The 19,323-nt window shown below is 45.4% G+C and overlaps 1 protein-coding gene across 6 annotated transcripts in view; it reads right to left on the bottom strand.

The window, feature by feature from the left end:
• Nucleotides 1-12,408: 12,408 nt before the first annotated feature.
• The window catches only part of DAPK1 (death associated protein kinase 1), a 178,088-nt gene continuing 171,173 nt past the window's right edge, over nt 12,409-19,323 (bottom strand). For all 6 annotated transcript variants that reach the window (XM_057721042.1, XM_057721038.1, XM_057721040.1 and 3 more), the window contains 3 exons: nt 17,551-17,739; nt 13,660-14,888; nt 12,409-13,208 (listed from right to left, as the gene is read on the bottom strand). In XM_057721042.1, coding sequence (XP_057577025.1) covers nt 13,175-13,208; nt 13,660-14,888; nt 17,551-17,739 — 1,452 coding nt within the window. In that variant the 3' untranslated portion in view covers nt 12,409-13,174. The remainder of the gene's footprint in view (nt 13,209-13,659; nt 14,889-17,550; nt 17,740-19,323) is intronic.

The raw sequence follows: 19,323 nt of genomic DNA on the forward strand, positions 1-19,323 counted from the left end.
GTTCAGGTTTTCCAGCTTTCTAACTGCTTGAGCTGATTGACCTAGCATGTAGAATACTGAAAAAAGAAAAGAAGAAATTCTACAAAAGTCTCAACAGGAAGTGTTTTTGAAATGCAGCAAAGAATTCCTGCTTCTGTGCCAGGGAGCCCCAGACTTGGCTGGACTTCTAAGGGGCCACAGCAGCGGGCTCTGATATTTTGATAAATGATGTGTGAAATAAATACTGACCCGCCATTCCACCATTATGGCTCTGTTCCTGAGATTTTGAGGGGAGACAGCATTCTCTCATTCAACAAGTATTTATTTAGGACCTACCATATGTCAGGTAAATGTTGGCAGGCAAAGAGAGACGATCATCAAATAAACAAGTAATGTATTAATTAAGGCTGCTGATTTTGGAATGAAATAGTTCTGGGTTCAGATCTGGGTTCTGTCTCTTAACATCTGTGTAACCTTGGGCAAGACACTTCACCTTGTAGAACTTCCATTTTCTCATCTATCAAAGGGGGATGATGAAACATACACCCCCCCGGGGGGTATTGTAAAGATTACAGAAGATAAGTTACACAGTGCTTAGCATATAGCTACTATTATTATTCTTAAATGATGTTTTGGAATTTAAGAGTACCCTTACATCATCAAAATATTCTTGTTGGGCTCATACCTTGAGTTATATCCTGAAGATTTTAGAATTGCCATACAACACAGAAAAAATAATAGGACATGTGACAAGCCCTTGAGGTCTGGGGATGATCAAGTACCTGAGTTCTTAGGACATAGCAGAGATGAACAGAAGATTAGGGACACACAAACACTCACCTGGAGCCACCTCAACACATTGACTCAGGTGTGCTCTGTTCTTGTGGTTTGACTTGGAGCTGAAGAACCACTATGCCCTTGGAGTTTTTCAACCAAACCAGCTTCCACCAACACTGCCTTCTCCCCTGCTTTTCCTCCATTGCTGAGCCCTCATAAATGCAGGACACATTGACATAGGTCAACTGTGGGCAGAATCTCTGGCAGTAAGCAATGCTGAGTCCAGACCTTGCGTCGGTGAACCTGGCTGACCAGTGTTCCATCTGGGAAGCTGCTGCTCTTCTCCCTCTTCTCTTGAACGTACTCAGAAAAATAATAAGCGAGTCAAAAAATGACTTTCTTGACTTCTAGTGGGCCGATCCAATTTATCCTGGCAAACTGGACTCACCAGCTAACATGAGCGAACCGTTGCCTTAAAGTTTCAGCCTCTTGGTCCTGACTTACTCATAATCTAATGAAAAAGCATTGGTTGGTTGTAAAGATATAAAGTGTGTGAATGTTTCATTACCAAGTGGAACAATGAACCAAACGAGTTACCTGGCTTGGGAGCAGTAATGCTACGATTTCCTTAGATCGTGTTCCTGGGGAAGGGGCAGTAAGCCCATCATGGCTTGTTTTCGTCCCATTAGCGCTTTCACTGAGGAACTTGGTAGTGACTATTTTCAAGGATTCTGGGAGGGACCTTGGCCATTGTTCTCCCAGCAGTTTCTTCTGTTCCTTCTTATTACTTTTTTAGTTAAAAAACAAATAAAACAAATGCTCATTATGAAAAAAAAAGGTACAGAGAAGCAAAATGGAAAAAAAAAAAACAGCATGCAAAACCCCACTGGCTTCTTGGCACCAGTAGACAACTCAGAATGTATCGTTTACTCATGCACACTGACTGTGCTTTGAGTTATAGCATTTGCTTACCATAATAACACTTGTCCCCATTTTACAGAAGGCTGAACTGAGGATTGGAGAGGTCTGGGGACTTCTTCAGCTGACAGGCAGTGTAACTCCAGACAAGCCAGCATGCGGGACCACAGGACTGTCTCAGACCCAGATTGAAGGTTGGTAGTCATTAAAGATCATTCAAGGACTTCCCTGGTGGCACAGTGGTTAAGAATCCACCTGCCAATGCAGGGGACACGGGTTCGAGCCCTGGTCTGGGAAGATCCCACATGCCACGGAGCAGCTAAGCCCATGTGCCACAACTACTGAGCCTGCACTCTAGAGCCTGTGAGCCACAGCTACTGAAGCCCACGTGCCTAGAGCCCATGCTCCGCAGCAAGAGAAGCCACTGCAATGAGAAGCCAGCGCACTACAACGAAGAGTAACCCCTGCTCACCATAAGTAGAGGAAGCCCGCATGCAGCAATGAAGACCCAATGCTGCTAATAAATAAAAAATAAATAAAAATAAATTTATATAAAAAAATAATTCAAGAGAATTACAGGAGGACAACGGTTAACCTTTATGCTCACAGGACATTTCTCACAGTCCAGGAAAACAGCAACCAACCAAGAGCCCACACACTTCCCAGTTCCCTACACAATTTCATTCTAGATACAGTCTCTCAATCTCTGCCACTCTCTCCATTGAAACATTTCTTGAAAGGGCTTCCTGTGCTCTGTGACTCTCGTCTGACTTAAGGGGAAATCCTGTCTAGGCTGACCCTAGAGAGGGTGGGCTCTACAAGTTTCCCATGTGCTGGCTTGACATAGACCAAGGTTGGCAAAACAGACTGCCCATGAGACCCAAGGCCCTTTGCACAACCTCGGGGAGGAGGAATGGCTCCACGAAGAATGGAAAAAACTAGATTTTGCATGGGTGGGGTCCAAGACAGATTTATTTTAAGAGTAAAGGAAGGGACTTCCCTGGTGGTACAATGGTTAGGAATCCACCTGCCAATGCAGGGGACGCGGGTTTGAGCCTTGGTCTGGGAAGATCCTACATGCCATGGAGCAACTAAGCCTGTGCCTATAAGCCATGTTCCATTGTGGGAGAAGCCATCACAATAAGAAGCCCTCATGCAGCAACGAAGACCTAACTCAGCCAGTAAAGTAATTAATTTTGAAAAAACGAATAAAGGAATATGATAGTTCTTGACATTGTGGGATAGTAACTAGGTCCAATGGCAGGGTTATAGTCATGGATGAATCTGCAAGGGGGTGATTAGTTCCCTGAAAATGGAAAGAAGTACAGAGGGTGGATGAAATATGGAGAATTCAAGTTTCCAATTTCTCTGAGGCTAGTCCCACGATTCCAGTGGACACAACTTAACTTCCAGTCCTACTCAGACACTAACAAGGATGAAGGTTGACAAACATGAAGAAGAAGATGCCGGTGTCTCTAACGGGTTAGGACACTTCTGACACACATCAGCCACGTGCACTGCACTCAGCTTCGGGTTCGTGCTTCCTGGCCGGTGAACTCCCTTCCCACACCCCACTCTCCTCCACCCTGAGTTCTGCACATTCCTGTTGTAAAAGGGAATTGTTCCTGGTTGGTGCCCCACGATTTGCATCATGGAGTGTTCAGTGAACCCAGAGCGATCTAAACAGTCTGGGCACAAATCCAGCCCAGGCTGTGCCAAAGGCTATTTTAGAACGGTCAGGGCTTAATGCCAACAATCACCTATACACATGGAGAGCTAGGGGTCCTTGAACACACGGCTTGAGCTGAATGCAGTTGAAATGTGGGCCCCCAAGCTCTCTCCACCAGGCAACTTTGAGCAGCCCTCGAAGTGCATTACTGTTTGCATGAGCCGGATGAGTGATGGGCTGCTGCGTGAAAGATACACAGAGTAGCTCTGCTTGCTCAGAGCACCTCTGCTTGCTCAGAGCTCATGATTGAAGACAATTCAGGCAGGCAGAAAGGCAAGGCTGGTCTGTCGCACTTTGACTTAGCTGGACGGTAGCTGGATGTGTCTTGCTACTGCTACCGAAATCTCAGCCTCTCTGCACACTGGGGCAGAAGCAAATCTCCCAGAGTTTTGGGTGAAGTAGGAGAGGGTAGCTTTATTGCTTTGCTAGACAAAGGGGGGACACAGAGGGGCTCCTGCCTCAAAAGACTATGTATGTGTCGCAATCAGAGGATTTGATGAGGGTTTTATGACAATGGTTCAAAGGTGGGGTCTCTGACAAGATTAGGGGTGAGCAGGGCCTGCCTTCCCTTAATCTTGTCTCAGGTGGTCGGGTCTCCTAATCTTGATGAGCTTCTCTGGTCCCTTTAATTTTGCCTCAGGTGGTTTCTTGGCTGCTCCTCCCTTGATCAGCAACTTTTGGAATCTGCCCTTTGGAACCCAGGGAAGGTCATGGAGCCTGGAGTCCTGTCTACAAGACATAGGGGGCAAAAGGCCTCTGTGCCTGGGAACCCCACAGGGCCTCACTTGGTTTCACTACTTCCACCTGTCTCCCAGGTGGTCACCATTGCCCTCCTAAGAGCACCCACCACCATTGTTCCCAATTTCTTTCTTGTTCTTTTGACAAGATGGAGCAAGAGAATTTCCTTTACTTACCAGCTCACTGGGAAGCAAGCTTAATTTTTTTTTTTTTTATTGTGGTAAAATACACATAACAAAATTTACCATTTGGACCATTTTTGATTTACTATATTCACAGTGTTGTGTAACCATCCGCACCACCCATTAGCAGAACTTTTTCATCATCTCAAACTGAAACCCTGTACTCATTAAATGCCCACTCCTCATTCCATTTTCCTCCCGGTCCCTTAATTTCAGATGTGATGAGGGCAGTATTTTGAAATGATAATGTTTATTTTTTGCTGACATTCTTATATGCAATCCGCCCTTAATTCAGCCAGCAGTTTCCATTTCGTGGGAAGTGTTAATATTATTAAAGGAGAAATGAAAAGAAAAAGAGTCAAATGTTCAGGCTTTAACTTCCAAAATAGGATTTTTGAGCTGTTGGTGTTCATTAAAAACCTGGGGATTTTTATCGTAGAGAGAGAGGCAAAATGTCCTTCCAAATCCCAAAGCCTGCTGAGAAGCTAGGTGGGCACCTCGGATGGCCTGACTCCAGATCCTCTCATCTTCCATGACACAGAAAAATCAGCAAGCAGCATGATAACAAAACAAAACAGTTTAAAGTGGCTATTTTGGATGACGAATCCAGATTTCTGCTAAAGTAGAAGACAGAACAAGGATGGCAATTGTCAGCATACTTATGAATTAAAACCTGCTTTCACAATTCCCCAGCCCTGGGGCTGTTGGAGCAGAGACCAACTGACCCTTGCTATACCTGGTGGGGTCATGTCCTGGCCAAACTGCTTGACTTCCAGGTTTCTCCTAACACTGAGATCTGTGACCTTCTTTCCAGAGCAGCCAGAATTTCCATGCTTCCTAAAGCCTGGCCTTGCCTGCAGAACAGTAGGTGAATTTTATAGTTTTCAGGGGATGGATCCAACACGGCCATGAAATATTTCATGAGAAGGGGCCTGTGGGGCTCTCTCTACACTTCTATACATAGCAAAGAGCAAAGGCTTCTGGACAAATAAAACAATAAACTTTAAAGCCACACTGCCCATGACCAACTGGTCACCAGTCTTGTGACGTGGAGAAAATAAGGGCCACTGGATGATTTTTTTCCCCTAAGATTAGATTGTTTAATTGGAAGAAATGTCCTTTATTCTAAGACTCTAACTTACCTAATTTTCTTTTCTTTTTTTTGACATTACAATGTTTAAATTTTTTTTGGCAACCACTGGTGACAGCATTTGGTCGTTGTTGCTGTTTCTAAGTGGTCTTACTTTGCAAAACAGAGTGTCAGGCCCCCATGTCCTTTATGACATTTTACTAGTCATGAAATTCTCAAAATGTAGAACCACTGACACAGTAGTGCATCTCAGGGTTCAAGAACCAGTAAAAATGAAAAGTTACTTATTGGAAAACAGTTTCAGGCTACAGCTTTTGGGGACAGAGAGAAGTAAAATTCACTTTTATTTCTCATTTTCAGGATGTCATTCTTGCCAAAATGATGAATGAGAATCAAACCAAGGCTTTAGTCTGCCCTTGTCCAGTTTAAGGCGAGATAAGTAAAATGTCATGAGGAGAAAGCAGTCCCTAAATCCACAAATTAGAACCTTCTATAAAATGACCGGGTTTGCATTTTTGCCCCAGGGCTGGGTGTTCTCTGCATGAATGGGTCTTTAGTGGGGATCTTCCCTATCTAGAGCCTCTTTTGACTGATAAGTGCGTCCACTAGTTTCCCAATATGCTGGACAGGGACCCAGCTGGACAGATGTTAGCCAGCTGGAGAACTGGGACCCCTGAGCAGGATGGCAGGGGAGCCACACAACTAGAAGAGACCAGAGCACCAGAAAGGCTGCCTCCCCAGTGAGAGAAGCCTGCATGGAAATTCAGGACATCAAACCAGACAGAGAAGGACGTCTATCATGACAACTGATTAATGAGTGTTTACAATTGAACAAACATATAAAATAAGTTACCAAATGAGAAAACTCAACATGTCAGAAAATCCTACGGCTTATATATAAAACCCTACGGCTTATATAAATACATATATATATAACACTTGATAGAGGTTCACCAGATTTGAAAACAATTCTCAAAACTTACATGGCATTACTAATAATGAGTTTTGGGGACTTCCCTGGTGGCACAGTGGTTAAGAATTCACCTGCCAATGCAGGGGACACAGGTTTGAGCCCTGGTCTGGGAAGATCCCACGTGCCACGTGGAGCAACTCAGCCTGTGTGCCACAACTACTGAGCCCACGCACCACAAATACTGAAGCCCGTGTGCCTAGAACCCGTGCTCCACAACAAGAGAAGCCACCGCAATGAGAAGCCTGTGCACTGCAGAGAAGAGTAGCCCCGGCTCTCCACAACTAGAGAAAGCCCGTGCACAGCAATGAAGACCCAATGCAGCAAAGAACAAATAAATTTATTTTAAAAACCCAAAAAAACTAATAGTGAGTTTTGAAGCTGAAGTTTTCTAAATAATCAATCACTATAATTATTAACTAATTATTCTTGTCTCTCATGATGGTGAAAAGATTGTATTTTCTTTCCATTCTTGCCAAAAGAATATTATAAAAGATGTTATAAGCAGCAAAAAAATGTAGTAAGAAAGCATCATAAGGTGTGTTAACAGTTAATAGATAAAATAATGTTTTTCTGGAAAAATAGAAATCCAGAGAGCAACACAAATGCAATTTTTTGCTTAGCAATAAATGCCTCTGTCCTTGGATTTTTTTTTATAAATTTATTTATTTATTTTATTGGCTGTGTTGGGTCTTCTTTGCTGCACACGGGATTTCTCTAGTTGCGGCAAGCGGGGTTACTCCATTGTGGTGCGTGGGCTTCTCATTGCTGTGGCCTCTCATTGCAGAGCACGGGCTCTAGGCACATGGGCTTCAGTAGTTGCGGCACATGGGCTCAACAGTTGTGGTGCACGGGCTTAGTTGCTCCACGGCATGTGGGATCTTCCTGGGGCAGGGATCAAACCTGTGTCCCCTGCATTGGCAGGCTGATTCTTACCCACTGCGCCACCTAGGAATTCCCTGTCCTTGGATTTTTAATTTTCATGTGACAACATCTCATCCCCATCCTAAATGTTTCATGTCTAATCCAAAATGCAGGGGGAAAAAGTGCATAAAGATATTTATCCCAGTTTTATTTATAATGGGGAAAATGCCTGAGTATTTCATGGTAAGGGACAGTTAGGTCAATTGGGATATGACAACACTGTTTGAATATTGAAACCGTGCGCCTCAGCTTGAGACTTGAACCCACTCAGCTGGGACTCAAACCCAGCCAAAACCCTGACTGGGGCTTTACAGCTAATGTTTCCGAAGAGCTTCTAATAACATTGAAAAAGAGCGGTCATGTTACATTAAAAAAAAAAAAAAAAAAAAAGCAAGTACACCAGAAACTAATAGGATAGTATATGTAACCTGTACTCCAATTTTTTAAAAAGCAGCGTATAAAATTGTACATTTGTATTTCAATTCCATTAAAATGTTGTATGTCTAGAGAAAAAGTGAAAGGAAAAATAAACTTCCGTTGCATCAGAATTGCCCCGAAAGTCAAGGGGGCACTGTTGAGCCCCAGGGAGGGCTGGCGCCAAAGGACCTTGGTTTGCTGCCTTTCAGCATAGAAGCGGTGAAACAAAGTGGGGCCCTGTGGGCTCCTAGGCACTGAAACCGAGTGGGGCCCAGGCACGGAGGCCTCCTTTTGTCCACCATTACTTATAGGCAAGACTCCAGCCTCCATGACCTTTCCCCAGTTCCAAAGGGCGGGTTTGAACAGTTGCTCATCAAGGGAGGAGCGGCCAAGATACCACCTGAGGCAAGATTAAAGGGACCAGAGAAGCTCATGGAGATTGAGACCACCTGAGATGAGATTAAGGGAGTGCAAGCCTTGCTCACACCCTGATCTTGTCAGATACCTGACCTCTGAACCACTGTTATAAAACCCTCCATCAAATCCTCTGGGGTTGAGATAGTTTTTTGAGGCAGAAGCCCTGTGTGTCTCCCCTTGCCTGGAAAAGCAAGAAAGCTGTCCTTTTCTACTTCACCCAAAACTCCGTCTCCAGGATTTGATTCGGCAGCGGTGTACAGAGAGGCCAAGCTGTCCGTAACAGCGGGAGCATGGGCTGTCAGCAATAAACGCCTGGCTTCTTGCCACGCGAGTATTGGTCACAGAATCATGTGCTTTAGAGGAAACAGCCCCGGCGACTGGCCTTCCCTTCTCGGAAGACAGGAAGGTCATCACCGACGCTGTGATGTAAACCTGAGGGCTGTGTAGAACCCCTTAGGGCTCACACTGGGGCCGGAGGACGGCATGGAGGGGAGGAATAAGGAAGTTCTTGTGATGCTCTGTTAGTCACCCTGGTTGTGGGAAATGGTCACTCATGGCTGAATCAGTGAGAATAGAGGCTCTTGGCCAGAAGAACAAGCTATTATGGCCGGGGAATCCATCACCCCATGCATCACGTATGCATACACACACACAATACGCGCACACACACACATGCATACACTCATACACAAACTTATACATGTATATACACACATACACACACACATGCACATACACACCATTACATGTGCGTGCAGGCACATGCACACCACACACATACATACACTTATGCACACTTATACCTACACACAATATACACACTTAGACATGCACTCATGACACACCCACTACATGAAAATATAAACACTTAGCAGAAGAGTATAAAGGGCCCCAGTTGTGCTCAGAGGACCTGACATTCAGTCTAAACTGTTAATAATTGAACCATGCTATTTGGTCTAAATCTCTTAAACTCTTTCCTTCCAGCCTCCAAAAAGCATGGTTGAATTACACCATCTATAAGGTCTCTTTTCACTGTGAAATAATGAAATTTCAATGGGACAAGACACATTATTCACCAGGAGCTTGTCTCGGTCCCTTCCGCTGTACTGCTGACAGGAACCCCAAGGGCTGGAGTCACAGCCTTTGGGGCCTGGCCAGGCCACCCTCACCAAGCGTCAGCCCCTAGGGTGACGGGCATCAGAGCCTGATCCCAGGGAAGCCTCTGCTGTAGGTATCTGTGAAGTTTCTTTCCTGCCCCGCCTCCCCACCCCCACACACTTCTTTTGATCAAAGAAAAGACTTGTGAACAGTAGTCACTGGCAGCCGTCTGAGGTTGGGCATCTCTGCCCAGGTTAGCAGCTGTTTCCTGCTTGGCCATACGCGTTTCCAGAGATGCAGATGAAAGGGGGCTGACTACTCCTTAAAATCCCCTTTCAGGGGCACCTCCCTGACCAGGTGTTCAGTGGGGACAGAAGTTCTGGTCCCTGACCTGGACCCTGCCTGTCAGCTGCTGAGTCCTCTCACCAGCATGTGACCTTTGGTTGCAACGATACAACTGACCTCAACCTTCGGTGGCCCCCAAAGCACCGTCACAGTCCCTGAAACTAGCCCCCTGAGAGCAAATTCCTCAGACAGTTGAGTTGAGCCCCGAGGCCAGCTAGGGGAGCAGATGCCAGCCCATCAGGCTCTGTGTCCCTGCTGTGAGCTTGGGGCTGGTACCCACGATAGGTGACAGGTGCTCAGCAAATGTCTGCGGAATGATGAATCCGAGCACGTTATCCTCATAAACAGTGTGGTCTGATTAAGTTCTCAAGACTCCAAAGTTCTGAAAAGACTACTGGCGCCATCTCAGTACAAATTCAAACTGAAAAACAAACAAACAAAAAAACCCAAACACTGAACAGTAAACAAAAAAAGAAAAGAAGCCAAACAAAATTCTTACTTCTTCCTCCCATAATAACCATTTTACAGTTTTTTAAAAAAATAAGTATCAAATCTTCCAAAAAGCAATCTTTCATTTTTTTTTTAAATCCCCTCCCCAAGGGCGGAGTGCACATGCTTTGCTGGGCTGTTCTAAACACATGGGTAGTCTTGTATATTACTCAGCAAGCTTTACTGTTACCTGGATATTTTTAGGTTCCAGCTTTATCTTTTTCTCTTGTTCTTAAAAAATTGTGGTAAAATAAATACAACATAATTTTTTTTCATCTTACACTTGTAACTGCACAGTGCAGTGACAGTAAATACATTGACGCTGTGCAACAGTCACCACTATCCACATCCAGAACTTTTTTCATCTTGCAAAACTGAAGCTATCCTTTTACTCGTAATGAAGGGCCTTCCACTTTTCAGCTCAGATCTCCTGGCTACCCTTTCGTTTTATAGCCTGGCTGGTATCTAGCTGCTGTTGATGCAGGAATAGCTAGGCCCAGCCCTTCACTTTGGAGTGGTTTTTCTGGGGTCACACCACCAGGGTTTAGTAAGACTGGTGTAGACTCTGGACACGGATAGGGCCAAATCTAGTTTTATGGTTTCAGGGAATCCTATAGCTGTAATTGTAAACCCCTTTCTGCAAAAAAGAACACCCAGAGTTCTGATTCCTTCTCAAAGGTGTGGGATCCAGATTTTTGGAACCAATCAGAACTCCCAGAAGTGCCCTCCAGCCCACGTCATAGAGGCTTTGGGTCCCTGGCATGCTCTTGTCCGTAGGGGGACCTCGGGAACCCCAGGGCAGCCACAGCTCCCAGGGGATGAGGAATATGTTGCCCAAGTGCATTCTACAACAACTCTATGAAAAAGGGTCCACGAAAGGCTTCTTTCTAGCTCTAAGAACCTGTATCATTTGATTCTCACTGTGGCTGCCGGAAGTGAGCTATGAATGGCCTGGTTTCTTCCCTTCTGCAGGAGGCAGAGCTGGCTATCCATGCTGTGGCTTTGCTAGACGGTTTCAGCCTAACCAGAGTTCATGGCACTGAAGACCCCAAAATGTCACCTGGAATGCCCCCACAGCATTTCCCAGGGCAGGGCAGTGAGCTCAGTGGTCCTTAAACTCTGCAAATTTGGGTAGTAATGATTCCGAAGTATGGCTTCAACATTTTAGGAGCTTCGGTGTCTCCATAACCTGATGAACAAGCACCTGCATAGAACAGAAGTACGAAGACTCTCGCAGCACTCTGCTTTATTTGCTCAGCAGCCTCCCTCTGCCCCTTTCTCCTGGTAACAGAACTCCCTTCTTGGGGGAAACTGCTCCGTTCCTAACACTGTCCCAGGGTTACCAGGGCCAGGCCAATTATGTGACTCTCTCTCTCCGGACCACCGGGATGGCTCTGTGACCCAGACTGGAGCAGTCAGAATCCTTCTTTGGGATTTTACTTACTGATGTTACCAGAAGCAGCCCTTGCCTCCTGGGTCCTAGCTCCTGGTGCCAGATCCTGCCATGTGAAGCACTTTTGAAGCAGGAGAAATGAAGTCGACATTTAGGAGGGAGTTGAGGCAAGAAAAGGAGGTTCTGCTCCTCTAAGGTAACCACGATTTCAATTTTTTTTTGATGCATTCTTTTGACACATATCTATGTGTAGCTTTTAATTTTACTCCATTAATATTTTTTTCCTCCTTATAAAAGTAAATCATGTTTATTATGGACAAGTTAGGCAAAACAGAAATGAATTCTACTCCCACCACCATAGAGAAATTCACCCACATCGTTGCAGTCTTTCTCCTTCCAATCTTTTCTTTGCCCATTTTTTTTTTTAAGCAATCTTGAGATTTTACTAAAAATTGTTTTTGTCATTAGAGCTTTTGTCACTTACAGCTGCTACCATGCAACTCAAAGCTAGAGTTTTGAGTTGATGGCCTGGGGCAGTGTAGTCTCTAAGAAGGGCAGGAAAGTATGTATCCTTTGTAGCAAGTTTTGCTCCCACAGGAGCTCCTTCCACCTCTGCATAGAAATAGAAAGCTTCCTCTGTTCCCCCACTGCTGAGACTGATCCAATTAGGTTTTGGAGTTCACGGGAGGAAAATGGAAGGGGCCTCTTTTCCTTAAAGCAAAAACACATGTGAGATCACCTGAGCTCTTTCTGCTTCCCCACACCATTCCCAACTTTAGTAATAATTAAGCACCTAATAAACTGGGTTGACTTCCATCCCTGAGAGTTTAGGTTTAATCACTTTCTGGATTGGTTTGTCCTACGAGGTGGGGTACTGGCAAATGAAAACAAAACAAAGAAAAAGAATCCCTTTTGAATTAAACACCAACAAACTAATGCAACAAGCAATAGTTTATTTATATAAAAAAAAGAACAAAAAAGAAAAGAAAAACTTTTTTTTTACTACATCTTATAGATTAAGTAAAAATACCTGTATTAATATATATGTATATACATACTGCATATATATATATACATATGATATAACATTAAAATTACATGCTTCTCAGGACAGAATTAGGACATGTTCCCTTATTTCAATTTAAAACTCTATCACAATTTAAAATCACTGCAAGAAAACTTGCTTCCTTTATTTTCTTTTTGAGACGTCAAGTACAAGAAGTTATCAAACCAGGATCTAAGTGTGGAGAACCATCTGCTATGCACAAAAGGACAACGAACTTCCACCAGTCATGAGTCGGGGTCTTCTGAATGCTCACACAGGTCGTGGCTCCCTATAACCGTGTCAACCTTCTACCTGAGATGACGGGGGATGAGGAAGCGTGACAGTCTGCAGGGTCCGCGTGGATGTTCACACTGACGTGGAAACAAAAGCAAACACAAACACGTCTTATCGCAGCAACAACACTGGCCATGAAATTGCTCTAGAGGAGGTTTCTTTCTCCCCTGTGCTTGCCAAAGGAAACACAAAAATTGCCGGAAAAAAAAAACAACAACAAAACCTCGGGTGAAGCACCTCTGGCGATGATCAGCACACAGCACGAGACAGAGAGGGAGCGTTTCTCTTGTGACAGCTCCGGGCTGACTTGGGATGATTTCAAACACACCCTCTTCTGCAAAAGGCACTCACATATTGTCTGTTTATAAATCATACAGTAGGATTCCTTACATGGGAGTTTTTCCTACAAATATAAAAGAGATAAGCTGAGGACATGGTATAACAAAGAAAAGAGTATAAGAAATACACATTTTGGATAAATGTGCGCTTTTTTTTAAAAGGACAATCAATATAATAGTTTAAAAAAATGTCATTGAAAAGTTAGGAATTCCAGTAAAATTATCAGTAAGAAGCAAGGTACGAGAGGATGAGAGATGGAAGGAGGCTAGCTTTTCCAATGGCCAAAGGAAAGGATGGGGTCTGCTCTTAAACGGAAAGACCATTCACACACAAAGGAATGTGTGAGAGGAGGGAGGTAGTGGCAGAGAAACAGGTAAAGCGGGAGGGAGGGTGGCGTCCTTTAGGATGTGGGCGTAGGAAGGGACGTGCCAGAATCTCCCGTGGGAAAGATGGGCTGTGTCCCCCTTGCCTCTGCAGTTGGAAGAGACCCTGCCCAAACCAAAGGCTGCCCTCACCGGGACACGACCGAGCTAATGGAATTGTAAGACGTGCCACTGTTGCAGCTTGAGGCGTAGGCCTCCTGGCCGTTGCCGTCGAGGTTGATTTTGAACACAGAGGACGCCTTCAGTAGGAAGTCCGCCGCGTCCCGGCGCCCCAGCTCCCGCAGTTTGGACATGAGGATGCCGACTGTGCTCTCGGGGTAGGAGGTCCATTCCCGGAGCAGGGCGTGGACCGGGCTCGGGAGGAACTCCTTGGGAGACCCGTTATTGGTGTTGTACTTTGCCACAAGGTCGGGGAGGCCCAAGTTCATGGCGAGAAGGCACCAGTCCTTCCCCATGGGATCGGGCGGGTCCAGCAGGCGACTGAGTTTCCTCCGCGTCAGGAGGTTCAGATCTGACGCGTGGATGTCCATGCCCAGGCTGGCCTGCGAGTACACGTCGTGACAGCCGAAGCACATGATGCTGCTGAAGCTCTCCTTGTACCCGCCCATGGTGTTAGTCAGCGAGGTCTCCTTGAGGGTCTGAGCCCGGAAGAAGTCCCGCGGCTGGTAGATCATGACGGGCTCGTGGTGCTCCCTCAGCTGCTGGGGGCTCAGGTAGTGCTTCACCGTCAGCAGCCCGGGCAGAGTGGTGGCCATGACGTTCTCGATGGTGCTGCACACCGAGTCCAGCAGGAGGCAGCACTTGATCTTCTCCGTCTCCAGCCCGCGCACCTGGACCTCGATGCCCTGGCCGTGGTTGACCAGCAGCACCAGCAGCTCGGCCCCGCGGTTGGTAATCTTGCAGCCGTTCACCCATAGGCGGATGTCCGCGTCTCCTTCCGCGCTCTGCTGGTGGATCCACCGGCACAGGTTCACCTGCACCTTGTGAAAGATGCCGCACGGGAAGGGGGCGAGGTGCTCCACGGGGACGATGCGCACGCCGCCATAGACCCGCACCTCGTCCTCCTCCTCCGTCCAGGAGCGGTGCAGGTTGTCGGTCTTGATTAGGGCGGGGATGTCCACCATGGTCCCGCTGCTCAGGTCCCGGGCACAGATATCCATGGCATCTAGGATCTGCAGCAGCTCCTCCACGTCGCTGTCAGGCACCAGGCGCTGGACATCCTCCATGGTGTAGCGGCCACGGTAATGGTGCAGGGCCCGTGGGGTCTCGACGGAGAGCAGCTTCCCCAGAACGTTGGTGCAGAGCCAGCGGGGGTCCAGGAGCAGCACGTCCTGGACGGTTTCACTCTGCATGATGTTGATCTGCCAGAGGGACAACGAGAAGTCACACATAGGAACATAGGTGGCCAGATGCCCCAGCCACTGAGAGCACTCAAGGGCCTGAGCAGGGGTGAAATCTGTGCAGGTATTGTAAGGGATGACCCAGGACATTCACTGGGGTGGATCTCAAAAATCAGCACTGAGCCAAAAAACCAGCTTGGCGATGTCATAAGGGAGATTCTGAAAAGACTGCCTTTGACTGTTATAAAAGCTCAATGTAATAAAAGATAGATGAGAGAGAGAGAGAGAGAGAAGCCCAATGCAATGGGTGATTTTTGACTGGATTCTAAATCCCCAAATAAATACACAAATGAATAAAATTAGCTATAAATGAAATTACTGGGACAAGTGGCATATACTTGAATGAGGACTATAAATTCAACAATACTATTCTATCAATGTTATGTTTCCAGGATGTGACAATCAATTATATTGTGGTATGTGGGAGAATGTCCTTCTCCTTAGGTGATACAAGCTAAATTATTTAGGGGTGAAAGGTCATGATGTTTGCAAAGCAAATGAATAAACAGAAGAGAGCAAGAGAGAGCAAATGTAGCAAAATGTAAACAATTGGTTAAATTAGGTGTTGAGGATATGGGGATATGTTGTACTGTTCTTGCAACTTTTTTTTTTTCAAAAAAGATTCAGAATGTTATAATATTAGACTGTTAGGTAAATTTTTAACGCACATAAATATAAAAAAGGTCTGGAAAGATATGCTACCATGACAGTGGTTGGCCCTGGAGGAATGAGGTGAGACGCTATGGCCAAAAGGGACTTTAGTTTTTCCTGTCCCATTCATATCTTTAAAAAGCAGAAGTCATGGGGGGGACTCGGAGCGGGGGGGAGTCAAGGAAGGGAGGGAATATGGGGATATGTGTATAAAAACAGATGATTGAACTTGCTGTACCCCCCAAAAAATAATAAATAAATAAATTAATTTAAAAAAAAAAAGCAAAAAAAAAAAAGCAGAAGTCAAAGAAAAAAAAGTGACCAAAAACTGGAAGCAACTTTTCCCTTTACGGAACACTTACTCCTCCTCCCTTCCCTCCCTGTTCTGGGCTAGGTCTACAAAGAACGGTGATCCAAGGTACATTCCATTCTCCCTTGGAGGCTGAGAGCCTGGACCTGTTTGCACCAGCAGTACTTTTCTCCCCATAGTCTGGTTTAAATCTTTGAGGTGACCTCTGGATACAATTCTGTCCAAAACTGAGACTTAGAGTGAACATTTCTGGAATGTAGAACAGTACCTACTTAGTTTTTGATAAGGCATTTAGTGGAATACTATCTTCAATTCAGTCCTAGACATAACTATCTCCTTGGGGTCATGGAAGACACTGATAAACTGTCCCGTATTGGAGGAGACTAAGGAGACAGATGACTAAGTACAATGTGGGATCCTGAGCTGAAAAAAGACAGGACAACTGATGAAATCTGAGTAAGATTCTTAGATTACTTACTAGAGGGCAGAAACAGTACTGGAGGAGGGGCTGGCGGCCAATCAGAGTGGTAGCTGCCTGATTTAGATTTCCCTTCTTTTTTTCTGCCTCCATTTACTTATTAAAGTCTCAAGGGCAAGGAGGGATGTGGTGCCAAATAATGTGGATTAATCACTATGATCTTGAAAGTTGCTGGTCAGATGCCAGAAGGCAGGAGAATACTGTATTAAAAAGAGTGAGCTTATTATTATGGTTAAAATATATATGTTTTATCTAGTACTATATTATAAGGTAAGCTTTGGTCCTTCACTTATCCCTTGGATTCAATCATTTAAGGTACTGCTCTAGGGGCCAGTAGATTAGCCTGTAATTTCATTGGAATACAAAGACTGACACAATCACTGCTTGAGGCTCTAGTTTTTAGGGTCCTGGCCTCTTGATTCAATTAGAATTTCAAGCCAAGGGCCCAATGTGGCACCTGAGACTGGGGAGGCAAGTGTCTGGTTTGTAAAATTCTCAGAACTGCTCCTGGTTTTTCATATTTAGCACTGTTCTTCTTGGCTCAGACTAGCTTACACTGACTCCTGATTCCACATGATGGAAGAATGTGAGGGCTATGCCCCCTTTAGAGGGACTGGCAGCATATGAAGCAATTAGAACAGGGTTCCCAAGTTGCACCCCAGTGCTGAATGTAACACAACCAGGAACAGAGATGCCTGTTCCTTGGTCATTTCTGGGGATCACTGCTTGCTGTGTCTTAGTGTCTCCAGACTGCTCTCCTCGAGGAAACGTCACGGCCATTTCTCGATTGTCTGTGAACCCAAGAGTTCTGTTTGGAGCTGATATACCCCATGGAAAGCAGCCACCCTGAAGGCTGCAGGAATCACAGCTAAGCACCAGGTGCCCCAAGGAGAGAGAAGGGAGGCCCGGTCACCCAGTGTAGCAGGAACTGTGCTCCTGGACTAAGAGAAGCTGGAAAACAAACCAACCAAAGCAAGACAAAACAAGAGCTCTTAAAGTGATCAGGAGAGCAGAGAACCGCAGTACAGGAAATCACTTGAGGCTTCCTGTGATAGTCACACGTCTGGAAACATCATGGGTAGTGGGCAGTTGCCACTCTGTCTCCCCAGCTCATCCCACCTTCAGATGCTAGAAATGCATCCCCGGGGCCCATCCCAGACCCCCGTCAGGGCTGGAGCCCTCACCTCGCCGGCACTGTGGAGCTGCTGGGCGATGTGCCGGAGGTCCGCCTCGCTGGCCAGGGGGTTCAGCTGGTCCTGCACGTCGTACACGAACTGCTGCAGTGACATCAGCTGGTTGGGCCCATTGAGCTTCCTCCAGGAGGGCAGCGTGGAGATGATTTTCTCACACAGGTGAGTCATTGGAGGGCAGACCTAGAACATGCAGAACGGGCAGGTCAACGTACAGCTGTGGGGGCTCAGGAGGAGCTGCGATAAAAACGGTGCCACTCACATCTGCACTGTTGCATGTAACTCTTTAGATGCGCTAGCGCTTTTTTGTTTAAGTACTGGGGAAGTTCTTTTTTCAGTGTTGCCTTTAAGCAGAATCTATTTAACAATTACAAAATTGTATAGAGGCTTTCATTTCCACTACTCATGTTAAATAGATGGCAAGGCTTCACAAAAATGATTTTGGAATTGTGGTCTCAGTCAACGAATGTTCACTAATTCTTAATGTTTTCCTCCTTCCCAATCTTGGAGTGAGGGTTTCAGCCAGGTGATGGCCACTTTATGAAGGAAGAGACAGGAAAAGGGAGTAAGCCTCATTATCAATATTAGATGGGTTTTTACCAGTAAATTAGGTATTCATGGGCATGACTGTAGAAGTATTTCAAATTTGATTAATTCTTGGTAACTGGCTTGAGATGAGTTTTTAATCTCTTAACTTGGTTAAATATATCAGTCTATGTTACAGACTCATATAATCAACACACCTTCCTAATTAAACCCCCATGGGCCATACACTGCACTGCATCATGGATCAGGCAGTCCCTTCTTGAATCACATCTTTTACGCCCCCTAGATTCCACTCCTTATTCAACAAACATTCCCAGGGATAAAGGCAGTTTGTTTGGTGAGTTCCATCTGCCGACCTCAGGAGTTGGAGGTGCGGGGAACGTGAAGCAGACATCGTGCCACAGCCCAGCTCAAAACTCTTCAGGAGCACAGGCCCACATCCCAACTGGTGGGCAGGCGCTGAGCCCTTCACAGACCACTGTTTCCGATCGCACCCACTGCTTTCCGTGACCAGTTTCTCGGAGGCCCTCCAGGCTTACTCCCTGCCCACTGACTGTGATGTAGTGCTGCCCCCTTCAGAAAGCAAGGGTCATGCTTCATGAGAGAGGACAGGGTTCCTGAAAATTCCAAAAGCACATCTGGAACTGAGCCTGGTATTGTAAGCACGGCACTTCCAGCAGGCAAACAGTAAGTTATAACTAAAGATGGCATCTGCCAGGCAGGGGAGCAAGGGCCACATCCTCCTTGTCACAGTCGAGCTTAGAAGCGGGAACAGTCCCTGGAGCATTTTTTTTTTTTTTTAGCATTTTTCCATTGGGACATTTGCCCGTTTCTTACCAATTTCAGAGAGCTTTGTGAATATTATGGATAGTAACCTTTTATATGCCAGAGGCATTGAGAATACCTTTTTCCCAGTCTGTCCCACCTTTTAACTTCATTTATGGAATTTATTTGCCAGAAAAAACTTTTAAACTTTTATGTTGCCAAATGTATTTGACAAAATATTGCCGTATTTTCTTTGACAACTTTTGAGGTTTTCTATCTTGGTTTAAAAGGTTTCTCAAAGCACTCCCAAGTTATTTTAAAAATAAATTCTCTTGCATTTCCATTCAAGATATTGCTTTATTTCTTACATTTAAAAGCTTTAATCTATCTACAGTTTATATTGGGGCTATGTAGTGAGTAGGAGTTCAACTTTATTTCCTTTTAGGCAAATAGCCA

This window comes from Hippopotamus amphibius, chromosome 2 (genome assembly GCF_030028045.1).
Source record: "Hippopotamus amphibius kiboko isolate mHipAmp2 chromosome 2, mHipAmp2.hap2, whole genome shotgun sequence".
Classification (NCBI taxonomy): Eukaryota; Metazoa; Chordata; class Mammalia; order Artiodactyla; family Hippopotamidae; genus Hippopotamus; species Hippopotamus amphibius.